Genomic DNA, 12608 nt, shown 5'->3' with positions numbered 1-12608 from the left:
AATAGCCCCAATCAGTCTAATTCTGACCACAACAATAAAACTCTGCAAAGGGAGATGGCGGGGGTTAACCCCTCTTACCCCCAGGAGTACCATGCTGGATTCCGAATGCAGCTCCTGCCTCTCTGTGCGCAGTTAAACCTCCCCTTCTTCCTGCATGATGCTGCTTTAAGGGGGCAAGGGAGGGAAGATCTGTCCGTCTGGTCAAGAATCTGGCTGCCGCTGCTCCCTCCATGCTGGCCGGCGTTCCTTTTTTCAAATGGGCCGCACACCGTCCGCCATGTTTAGGCTCCTCCCCTTCCGGCCGGTGAAACGCACGCGTTCCTTCCGACGCGCGCGTCCAGAGTCGGCTTGCCGCAAAATGAGAGGAGAAGATACTCCTCCCCCCTCATAAACCCAAAACTAGACTCAGAACAGCATAAATTATAGAAATACAAAATCTTTTATTGGACTTTTAAGTCCAATAAAAGATTTTGTATTTCTATAATTTATGCTGTTCTGAGTCTAGTTTTGGGTTTATACGTGTAGTTGGTCTAGGACAGCAACAATACCGGGCGTTCATTCGCTTCGCGATTTGGGTGTGTCCTCCCCCCTCATGCCGAACTTCGCCGGCCTGGCAAGGGACGATGAGGCAGCCCCAGGCATCCCCCCATGGCGCTGAAAGAAGGAAACTGCCGGGCTTCTCAGCGGCTCCAGGTACCTCCAATAGGTTTCGGCCTTTTAACCCTAGAGGTCCTGCAGCCACAAAAACAGACCTGAGAAGAACTCCTCCTGTCTCTGGACAGGAAACAGGAAAGAACTGAGTGGTGGAAGGCAGTGGACCAATTTAAAGATGTGGGAAGTTCCTGTTTCCTGTCCGGAAGGGGGAGGATCTCACAAGTGCTGTCATGGGGCGTAATGGAAATGAAAAATAATAGGACAGTTCTATAATTTGCGGGACGGACGGATGCAGACAGCACACAGATGACGTCCATGTGCAGTCCGCATTTTTGCAGCCCCATAGAAATGAATGGGCCCATGTGCAATCCGCAAAAAAAAATTAGATCCGACGCAGACTAAAAATACGGTCGTGAGAATGTATCCTAACGCCGATCAGCGGCAACTTTTGGCAGTCAGTGAGGAGGAGGGGCCGGCAAATGGGGAAGAGGGCATACAGGTAGTAAAAACTGGAAGATGAGAACGAGGGAAGAGAGAGGGGCACATGCAGGAGGAAGAAAGCGGAGGATCAAAGAGGACGAGGCCAAAAAGGAGGGATGTGAGGGGGACATGCAAGAGGAAGATGGTGGAGGATAAGGCCAAAAAGGAGGGATGAGAGAGGAGGAAGAAAGTGGAGGATGAGAGGGGAGGAGGCAGAGAAGAGGGATGAGAGAGGGGGACATGCAGGAGGAAGAAAGCGGAGAATGAAAGAGGACGAGGCCGAAAAGGAGGGATGAGAGGAGGATATGCAGGAGGAAGTAAGTGGAGGATGAGAGGAGGACATGCAGGAGGAAGTGAGTGAAGGATGAGAGGGGAGGAGGCTGAAAAGAGGGATGGGATTGGAGGACATGCAGGAGGAAGTGGAGGGGGGAATGCAAGAGGAAGAAAGTAGAGGATGAGTCCAAAAAGGAGGGATGAGAGAGGAGGAAGAAAGTGGAGGATGAGAGGGGAGGAGGCAGAGAAGAAGGATGAGAGAGGGGGACATGCAGGAGGAAGAAAGCGGAGGATGAGTAAGGAGGACATGCAGGAGTAAGAAAGCGGAGGATGAGAGAGGAGGAGGCCGAAAAGGAGGGATGAGAGAGGACAGGACATGCAGGAGGAAGAAAGTGGAGGATGAGGCCGAGAAGGGTGGATTAGAAATAAGGAGGTTGAGGGGCCGGTGTCTGCGAAACAGGGATTAGTCAGGCACAAGACAGACCTGTGTGGTCAAATGGCCAAAAAGATTGTCAAAAAGAGAAGACACTGGACAGAACGGAGCTCACACCCGTCAGATTTGTTCCTAGAACGGGGCTTTATTCATTTTGAAGCTTTCACTCTGTAATAATCACCAATAATGAACTATTAATAATAATTAAATCTTACTTACAACAATAAAGAATTCAGGATTTTCCAGTCACTTCAATATAAAAAAGGGAACCAAATCCTGATTCCCCTGTAACAGAAGGAGGGCACAGTTCGGACGCCCCCCCACGCTGCAGGCGTTCACCAGCGGCTGGCTCTCGGCATCCTCAGGAAAGCGTTCAGTGTGCCTTTTATTTTTTTGGCGATTTCTGTGGTGATAAAATAATATTTCTGCGTCTCCTGAGCGATCGCGTTTCTTAGGTTTTCTGGCAGTGCCCGCTTCCCCCTGGAGCCGTCATAGTTTACCGTATATGTCCACATCTTGTAGACATCATATGGGACAAGTTCTTGGAAAAGTAACTGGGCAAACCGGTGGGGTTCATTACGAGCTGTTTCATGAAGGCGATCAAGCGTCGAAGAGTCCACGACCGGAAGGGTAAAGTCTGAAACGGGGGCAACGACCGCCAGGGGAACTGTACTTTCTGCAGCACACGGGATACCGCAGAGATATTGCCCATTTTCGGAGGCGCTGGTGCTTGATCCGTTGACATAATCCTCTGGTTCCTCCTTGACACTGGGTTCAGGGTAACTCTGGTTTGTGTCCTGTAATGGAGGTGAATAATCAAATGTGTTGACATCGTGGGGCACCACTAGGTTCATGGTGGAAAGGGCTTTCTCCACGGCTTTCTCCACCACTTCACTCACAGAGGACATTGCTCGGTTTACAGTTTCTTCCACCATTTGGCTCATGGATGAAATTGCCTCCTTAATTTCCTTGAGCTCCATTTCCATTGTCTCTAGTCTCTCTTGGGCCCCACATCTGCATGTGCCAAAGGGCTGGGAGGGGAGCACAATCGGAGAAGGGTTAAAATTCGGGCCATGGTGACTTCCGTTAGGAGCTGAACACATATTCTGATTTGTGGAAGGTTGGACACCAGTGATCGCTTCATCACCTGCCATCTTGTTAGTGCCAATCGGCAGAGAAGCCTTTGACGTCTCATCTGTCTCATCATTAAACTGCTGGTTCTTTTCCATCCTCGCCTTGGACTGGAATTTCCTTTTGACCTTGCTGCCATCTCTTATCATACGGCTCCTTCTGTGTAGAAAACAAACTGTGACTTAGATACAGAATCTTACACTGAGCACCGCGCCATCAGACAGCGAGCGCTGCCGCCCCTCGTGTTACCTTACATCAGTGTTCTTGTCAAAACCGCTGCTCTGCAATCATGTCCTCCAGTGACTGTCTGTCCTCCAGTGACTGTCTCTCTGCCGTCTCTAACATCATGTCCTCCAGTGACAGTCCTCTGTAACATCATGTCCTCCAGTGACTGTCTGTCCTCTGTAACATCATGTCCTCCAGTGACAGTCCTCTGTAACATCATGTCCTCTGTAACATCATGTCCTCCAGTGACTGTCTGTCCTCTGTAACATCATGTCCTCCAGTGACTGTCTGTCCGACGTCTCTAACATCATGTCTTCCAGTGACTGTTTGTTGTCTCTAACCTCATGTCCTCCAGTGACTGTCTGTCCGCTGTCTCTAACCTCATGTCCTCCAGTGACTGACTGTCCACTGTCTCTAGCATCTTGTCCTCCAGTGACTGTTTGCTGTCTCTAACATCATGTCCTCCAGTAACATCATGCCTAGGCAGCAACTCACAATTAATTGGCCTCCCCCTCACCAGACTCTCCCCTCTCCAGAGTCACCTACAGTTGCAAGAAAAAGTATGTGAACCCTTTGGAATGATATGGATTTCTGCACAAATTGGTCATAAAATGTGATCTGATCTTTATCTAAGTCACAACAATAGACAATCACAGTCTGCTTAAACTAATAACACACAAAGAATTAAATGTTACCATGTTTTTCTTGAACACACCATGTAAACATTCACAGTGCAGGTGGAAAAAGTATGTGAACCCCTAGACTAATGACATCTCCAAGAGCTAATTGGAGTGAGGTGACAGCCAACTGGAGTCCAATCAATGAGATGAGATTGGAGGTGTTGGTTACAGCTGCCCTGCCCTATAAAAAACACACACCAGTTCTGAGTTTGCTTTTCACAAGAAGCATTGCCTGATGTGAATGATGCCTCACACAAAAGAGCTCTCAGAAGACCTACGATTAAGAATTTTTGACTTGCATAAAGCTGGAAAGGGTTATAAAAGTATCTCCAAAAGCCTTGCTGTTCATCAGTCCACGGTAAGACAAATTGTCTATAAATGGAGGACTGCTGCTACTCTCCCTAGGAATGGCCGTCCTGTAAAGATCACTGCAAGAGCACAGCGCAGACTGCTCAATGAGGTGAAGAAGAATCCTAGAGTGTCAGCTAAAGACTTACAAAAGTCTCTGGCACATGCTAACATCCCTACGATACGTAAAACACTAAACAAGAATGGATTTCATGGAAGGATACCACAGAGGAAGCCACTGCTGACCAAAAAAAACATTGCTGCACGTTTACAGTTTGCACAAGAGCACCTGGATGTTCCACAGCAGTACTGGCAAAATATTCTGTGGACAGATAAAACCAAAGTTGAGTTGTTTGGAAGAAACACACAACACTATGTGTGGAGAAAAAGAGGCACAGCGCACCAACATCAAAACCTCATCCCAACTGTGAAGTATGGTGGTGGGGGCATCATGGTTTGGGGCTGCTTTGCTGCGTCAGGGCCTGGACGGATTGCTATCATCGACGGAAAAATGAACTCCCAAGTTTATCAATATATTTTGCAGGAGAACTTAAGGCCATCTGTCCACCAGCTGAAGCTCAACAGAAGATGGGTGTTGCAACAGGACAACGACCAAAAGCATAGAAGTAAATTAACAACAGAATGGCTTAAACAGAAGAAAATACGCCTTCTGGAGTGGCCCAGTCAGAGTCCTGACCTCAACCCGATTGAGATGCTGTTGCATGACCTCAAGAAAGCGATTCACACCAGACATCCCAAGAATATTGCTGAACTGAAACAGTTCTGTAAAGAGGAATGGTCAAGAATTACTCCTGACCGTTGTGCACGTCTGATCTCCAACTACAGGAAACGTTTGGTTGAAGTTATTGCTGCCAAAGGAGGTTCAACCAGTTATTAAATCCAAGGGTTCACATACTTTTTCTTGCAACTGTATCTGTCTAACCGCTACTCTGATGCCTCTGCCCTGTGCCAGTCACTACTCTGATGCCTCCGCACTGTGCCAGTCACTACTCTGATGCCTCCGCCCTGTGCCAGTCACTACTCTGATGCCTCCGCCCTGTGCCAGTTACATCAATAACTTTTCCCTGCCCCTGTACCAATGCCTCAACCCTGTGCCAGTCACTATTTCAATGCCTCCACCCTGTGCCAGTCACTGCAACAATGCCTCACTACACTGACACCTGTACACTGTGTCGGTCACTGTACCAATGCCTCTGCCCTGTGCCAGTCACTACACTGTTTGCTCATACAATATGGAAAACTTCTCACTCTCACCCACAAAGCTCTCCACAGTGCTACCTCTCCTCCTCATCTCTGTCTACCACCCTACCCGTGCTCTCCACAGTGCTGCACTCCTACATCTCCTCCTCATCTGTCTACCATCCTACCAGTGCTCTCCGCAGTGCTGCACTCCTACATCTCTGTCTACCACCCTACCCGTGCTCCCCGCAGTGCTGCACTCCTACATCTCATCCTCATCTGTCTACCATCCTACCAGTGCTCTCCGCAGTGCTGCACTCCTACATCTCTGTCTACCACCCTACCCGTGCTCCCCGCAGTGCTGCACTCCTACATCTCATCCTCATCTGTCTACCACCCTACCAGTGCTCTCCGCAGTGCTGCACTCCTACATCTCCTCCTCATCTGTCTACCATCCTACCAGTGCTCTCCGCAGTGCTGCACTCCTACATCTCCCCCTGATCTCTGTCTACCACCCCACCCGTGCTCCCCGCAGTGCTGCACTCCTACATCTCCTCCTCATCTCTGTCTACCACCCTACCCGTGCTCCCCGCAGTGCTGCACCTCCTACATCTCCTCCTCATCTGTCTACCACCCTACCAGTGCTCTCCGCAGTGCTGCACTCCTACATCTCCTCCTCATCTGTCTACCACCCTACCAGTGCTCTCCACAGTGCTGCACTCCTACATCTCCTCCTCATCTGTCTACCACCCTACCAGTGCTCTCCACAGTGCTGCACTCCTACATCTCCTCCCCATCTCTGTCTACCACCCTGCTCCTGCTCTCCACAGTGCTGCACTCCTACATCTCCTCCTCATCTGTCTACCACCCTACCAGTGCTCTCCACAGTGCTGCACTCCTACATCTCCCCCTGATCTCTGTCTACCACCCCACCCGTGCTCCCCGCAGTGCTGCACTCCTACATCTCCTCCTCATCTCTGTCTACCATCCTACCTGTGCTCTCCACAGTGCTGCACCTCCTACATCTCCTCCTCATCTCTGTCTACCACCCTACCCGTGCTCCCCGCAGTGCTGCACCTCCTACATCTCCTCCTCATCTGTCTACCACCCTACCAGTGCTCTCCGCAGTGCTGCACTCCTACATCTCCTCCTCATCTGTCTACCACCCTACCAGTGCTCTCCACAGTGCTGCTCTCCTACATCTCCTCCTCATCTGTCTACCACCCTACCAGTGCTCTCCACAGTGCTGCACTCCTACATCTCCTCCCCATCTCTGTCTACCACCCTGCTCCTGCTCTCCACAGTGCTGCACTCCTACATCTCCTCCTCATCTGTCTACCACCCTACCAGTGCTCTCCACAGTGCTGCACTCCTACATCTCCTCCTCATCTGTCTACCATCCTACCAGTGCTCTCCGCAGTGCTGCACTCCTACATCTCCTCCTCATCTGTCTACCATCCTACCAGTGCTCTCCGCAGTGCTGCACTCCTACATCTCCCCCTGATCTCTGTCTACCACCCCACCCGTGCTCCCCGCAGTGCTGCACTCCTACATCTCCTCCTCATCTGTCTACCATCCTACCCGTGCTCCCCGCAGTGCTGCACCTCCTACATCTCCTCCTCATCTCTATCTACCATCCTACCCGTGCTCCCCGCAGTGCTGCACTCCTACATCTCCTCCTCATCTCTGTCTACCATCCTACCTGTGCTCTCCACAGTGCTGCACCTCCTACATCTCCTCCTCATCTCTGTCTACCACCCTACCCGTGCTCCCCGCAGTGCTGCACCTCCTACATCTCCTCCTCATCTCTGTCTACCACCCTACCAGTGCTCTCCGCAGTGCTGCACTCCTACATCTCCTCCTCATCTGTCTACCACCCTACCAGTGCTCTTCACAGTGCTGCACTCCTACATCTCCTCCTCATCTCTGTCTACCACCCTGCTCCTGCTCTCCACAGTGCTGCACTCCTACATCTCCTCCTCATCTGTCTACCACCCTACCAGTGCTCTCCACAGTGCTGCACTCCTACATCTCCTCCTCATCTCTGTCTACCACCCTACCCGTGCTCCCCGCAGTGCTGCACCTCCTACATCTCCTCCTCATCTCTGTCAAACCACCCTACCTGTGGCCTCCATTCGGCTAATCACTTACGACTGACATCTACCATAATCTGAACATCTCACTGACACTCCTGAGCTGCACCAGTTCTCTGGAATGCCATAACCAAGAAATTAGGTTGATTCATAACATCCACAGTTTTAGGCACTCCCTAAAAATACATCTTTTTAGGTTAGCCTCTCTCATCCCCTGATCTAACTCTTCCATTCACCCCGAACACCCCCCCCCCCCCCCCCTTCAGCCTAATTCTTCTGAACCTGATCCATCGCCAAATATCCAAACCCCATGCACTTAGAAGCTCTACAGATATCGGCAGGTGATGGCGGCTCGTGCAGCCCTAGATCTACTGCCCTATTGTGTGTATGACTCTGTTTGTCCATGAACCCCCCGATTGTAAAACGCTGTGGAACATGTTGGCGCCATATAAATGAAGATCAGCATTACCTGGGCCTTCCATAGCTCCAGCCCATTTGCCGTCTCACTCTTCTTATGCTGCTCTCCGATATCTCTACGTCATATTTGTCCTTTAGGATCCTCCTTATGTCTCGGGCACAAGTGTCATCATTTTCACAGGTCAGTTCGCGGATTAGTTTTCTCACTTCTCTGCCAGTGGAGGAAAGATAACGGTAAGTACAGTCCTGCGGGTCACTAGAGAGGATGCATACTGCAAAACTGATACAGTGCGAGATAGGGCTGAAATCATCATTACTTACAGGGTGGTTATTGGATGAGTAAAATGTCGGGGTTTCTGCAGACCCTTTGTGTAGTACCAGACGCTCTGCTTGCTCATGGGCACCCCGCAGTTGCGCAGCCACGTCTGAATTTCGTGAACACGGTGTCCCTTTTTGGTCATCTCGAGAATCTTGTCGATCCAAACTTGATTGTATTTCTTCGGCATTTTCTCCGGTGTGACGATGTGGAGTGCTCGACAGTAGAAGTAAAAGTGTCAGTGCATCACGCCCTGTAGAGATATATATTACTGAGAATAATAGCACGCCCCTTACTGCCTGCCTCTAAAACAGCAGAAGAGGTCGGGGGAGGACGCTGGGCGGGAGACGAGCTCTTCAGGGGCTTTGTCTTGTAAATGACGACACTTTATCGCTGGCGGTCAGAAGTGTGAAGGCGTCTGCCAGACGCACTGATCCAATCACAGCGGTAACGCCTTCCCTGGACATTGTGCTTTTCTTTAGTCTTCTGTCTCCTTTTTTTAAGTTTATGCGTCTTTGAAAGAGACTTTTTATCCCATTCCGTTAAATATGTTTTCTGCCTTTTTTTCAGTGATTCGTGAGTCTTTATTTTTATGTCTTTTTTTACTTTAGCATTATTTTTATGTGGGAAAATATATTTAAAAAAAAACAAAAAAAAACAGTCTTCATATTTTTAAATAGTGTAACTAATATACTCTACTTTTTTTTTTTTTTTTACATTTTTGTTACGATTTCAGTTTTGTCCAGTGTCCCCCTGGCCCGGTAATGTTTGGGTCGGGCTTTCTAGCTTAGCCCGCTTCATACACGGGCAGGTTGTTAGCCAGCACTGCCGGCAGCAGCAGGGATCGGAGATCACAGAATCAAGCCTCTTGAGGCTACCTTCACGCGGCGGGCTGTCCAACAGAAATTCTCTGCCAATTTACGGATTTCTGTTCATTTCTGGGAAAAAATAAATGCATGGTGTTTTTTGTTGTGGATTTGATGCAGATTTTCCACTGATCTCACCCCAGGTGGAAATCCGCACCAAGAATCGCGCAAACAATTGACGTGCTGTGGATTTCTAAATATACGCGGCAGGTCCATTTCCATGTAGGAAAGTAAACCTAAAATCTGTGTAATCTCATCCACTGTGGCGGTGCTGTATTAGGGCCGTCGTGTCCGTGCTGCGGAACGCAAATAGTGATCTACAATGCACGGGCACCGGCTGTGTACCTGCCATTTGTGGATGCGGACCCATTAACCTGAAAAGGTGCGCGATCCGCAAGACTTAAGTCCGCACCACAAAAAAAAAAATAGAACATGTTTTATTTATCTTTTGCGGTGCGGAAGCACGGACCAAAATCTTCTGCTCCGTGCCTCCACAGCGCTCCGGAACTTGCAGATTGCAAACCCATTGAATAAGGGCACAGGCCGCAACACGTTTGTGTGTGTGAGCCCTTACTCTAGGATTTTTCCTCGCGCAAAACCGCACGTAATCCGCCATGTGTGCAGGCACCCTAAGGGCTCATGCACACGACCGTTGTTGTTTTGAGGTCCGTGCTTCACGGGCCCGTTGCTCCGTATCTGAGGATTTTTTTTTTCTGATTTTAAGTCCACTAAACATATCCGTATGGTTTCCGTATGTAATCCGTTTTTTAGTTTTTTTTGCGGATCGGAAACGGAGACAGTAACTTATTAATCACCAAACACATGAGCAATATGGGCTGGGCACATAGCATTTCTACAGTATGGATCCGCAAAATACAGATGACATACGGATGTGTTCAGTGTGCGTTCCGTATTTTTTGCGGACCCATTGCCTTGAATGGGGCCTCGGACCGTGATTTGCGGACAATAATAGGACATGCACTACTTTTTTGTGGAACGGAAAGGAATGCACACAGAGTACCTTCCGTTGTTTTTGCGGACCCATTGAAGTGATTGGTTCCGCATAAAAAAACGGAACCGGGAATAAAATACGATCGTGTGTATGAGTCCTAAGGGTATTTTAAAAAAGTGCTGAAAAAATCTGCGCGGAATCCACACTGACTTTCTGCAGGGTGCGTTTTTTGTTTTTTTTTCATTCATTTCAATGAGAAGTTCTCGAAATGAATGGGAGGTTTTTAGAGGCGGTTTTGGTGCGAAAAACGCATGAAAAACAGCACCAAAACATTGTGTGAACGGGGCCCAAGGCTGCCTGCACGCGGTGCGGATTACGCAGTTTTTTTTTCCTTCCTCATGCAAAAAAGCACAGCGTAATACAGCACCGGCAAAGTGTACGGTAACAGACAGATCTCATGTACGCTACGGTTTTTTCCACTGCGGAAACTGACCTGCCACGTGGATTTAGAAATCAGCAGCGCGTCAACTGTTTGTGCCATTTTTTTTGCGCGTGGAAAACCCCTCTACAGAAAAAGGCGGAATCGCACAAAGAACCGTCGCGCTGTGGATTTTAAAATCTGTACAAAAAGGTCAATTTTTGCACTGATAAAAAAAAAAAGCTAAGTATATACAGTGTGTAAGATTTACCAAATCTCATGCATTTTGCTGGTTGTGTTGTATTAGGGCTCGTTCACACGACCATGTGAAGCCCGTGCTGTGGACCGCAAATTGGGGTCCGCAACGCACGGGCACCGTCCGTGGGGCAGCCGCATGGGGATCGCAGACCCAATCACTTGAATGGATCCGCGATCCGTCCGATCCGCAAAAAGATAGAGCAAGTTCTATCTTTTTGCAGTGCGGAGGCGCAGAACGGAACCCCAGAAAGTGTTCCGTACCGCATCTCCAGATTTGCGGACCCATTACAGTGAATGGGTCCGCATCCGTGATGCGGAACGCACGCGGAACGGTGTGCAAATGCGGTCCGCAATATGGCAACGGGCAGCACGCGTTCGTGTGAACGAGCCCTTATGCAGGAAAAAGCACACGTAACCCGCAACATGTGCAGGAACCTAAAAATGATCGGCTGAATAAAGTTTATGAATATTGAAAAACAATATAAAAAATTACAGAGACAGAAAAAAATTTTTTTCCTAGTCTTCACTAAAAAGGAAAAATATAACATCGAAAGGTCACAAAGCTTTTGATGAGTCAGAGGGACCTATAAAAGTTTTGGGGGGGGGTCTGAGCGCGGAGACCCCCACCGATCCCTAGAACGAGAGGAGAGTGCCGTTCGCATATCGCCTGCGCTCGTACCCCCCCTCCCCCATCTGAACTTTCGATATGTCCCTCTGACTAGTGTTGAGCGAACTTCTGTTTTAAGTTCGGCGTCTAAAGTTCGGCTTCCGGTTAGCGGAGAATCCCGATATGGATTCCGAATTCCGTTGTGGTCCGTGGTAGCGGAATCAATAATGGCCGATAATTGATCTGACCCATCAAAAGTTTTGCGAATACCTTTAAGGGTAAATGCACACGTTCAGGATTTATGTGCGGACAATCCACACGGAAATCCGCAGCTGTTCGCAGAGAAATCCGTGCGGTCAATCCGTATTAATTGGTGCGGATTTTCCGCCCCCATTGAAGTGAAAGGACAAAATCCGGTCAGGAAAAATAAAATAAACTGACGTGCTGCAGATTTTAAAATCCGCACGGAAAAAAAAATAAATCGGCATCGTGTGCATTGAGAATATCAAATTCTCGTAGAATACAATGTACACGATCTTCGGCGCACATAAACCTGATCGTGTGCGTTTACCCTTGAACGTCACATGACTTATTATTACGCCTTCGGAGCCAGAACTGGCGTTTTTTTATTTTTTGTCACCTCCCAAAAAAAATTCTATAAAATACAGAATGATCAAAAAGTTACACAAACCCGAAAGTCGGATCAGTAAAAATCGATAGCAAAATAAACAAACCTCCTGTCGCGCGTCTCCGTCAGAGGAAGCAAAATAAGATCACGGGCGACAAACTCCAACGAAAAACAAAGAAATTTAACGCCCTGAAAACGCCATAAAATCAAAAAAAAGACGCAGTCGCTTCCTTTTTTTCCCATTTCCACCCCACAATCAGTATTATTTTTTTAGTTTCTCAATGTTATAGAAATACATTATATACAATATATTATAGAAACAAAACAAAAAATAAGAAGAAGATTTCCAGTGAAAAGTACAACTCACCCGGCAAAAAAAAAAACAACAGATCTGTTGTGGCCCCGAGGAAGGAATGAACATGTCCCGGCTTGGGCGTTAAAGGGTTAATGATGTCAGCCCAGTCCTGTCACACGAAATATGACCCCACGGCGGCAGAGCAGGCAGCGCTGTGGGGCCCTTGGGGGAAGGGGCCCCGGCTGTGGAGAAATAGCCCCGCCCTCAGCTCCTTGCCCCGCCTCCTGAACCAGACCCTTCAGTGGCGGCTCGCGCTCCGCCCCTCTGCTGGGCG

At 48.8% G+C, this 12608-nt stretch overlaps 1 protein-coding gene across 2 annotated transcripts; it reads right to left on the bottom strand.

Moving 5' to 3' along the window:
* Nucleotides 1-1965: 1965 nt before the first annotated feature.
* Nucleotides 1966-12544, bottom strand: LOC120994400. 2 transcript variants are annotated; one of them, XM_040422933.1, is made up of 5 exons: nucleotides 12347-12544; nucleotides 9129-9188; nucleotides 8256-8503; nucleotides 7987-8145; nucleotides 1966-3130 (listed from the first exon to the last, which is right to left on the bottom strand). In XM_040422933.1, exons 3-5 carry the CDS (start codon nucleotides 8438-8440, stop codon nucleotides 2176-2178), a joined length of 1299 nt encoding a protein of 432 aa, XP_040278867.1. In that variant the 5' UTR covers nucleotides 8441-8503; nucleotides 9129-9188; nucleotides 12347-12544; the 3' UTR covers nucleotides 1966-2175. The 2 variants fall into 2 exon arrangements, with proteins under 2 accessions (XP_040278867.1, XP_040278868.1); XM_040422934.1 differs by lacking the exon at nucleotides 9129-9188.
* Between the last annotated feature and the right edge of the window lie 64 nt (nucleotides 12545-12608).

This window comes from Bufo bufo, chromosome 3 (genome assembly GCF_905171765.1).
Source record: "Bufo bufo chromosome 3, aBufBuf1.1, whole genome shotgun sequence".
NCBI classification, from domain to species: Eukaryota; Metazoa; Chordata; class Amphibia; order Anura; family Bufonidae; genus Bufo; species Bufo bufo.
This window is presented reverse-complemented; position numbering and strand designations above follow the sequence as displayed.

What these genes read in the sequence shown, in the direction of transcription:
- LOC120994400 (XM_040422933.1), bottom strand. Translation starts at nt 8,440, where the DNA reads ATGCCGAAGAAATACAATCAAGTTTGGATCGACAAGATTCTCGAGATG. An exon ending in ACTCATCCAATAACCACCCT is followed by an intron (nt 8,146 to 8,255) that starts GTAAGTAATGAT and finishes CTCCACTGGCAG; the next exon opens with AGAAGTGAGAAAACTAATCC. An exon ending in TGGAGCTATGGAAGGCCCAG is followed by an intron (nt 3,131 to 7,986) that starts GTAATGCTGATC and finishes TTTTCTACACAG; the next exon opens with AAGGAGCCGTATGATAAGAG.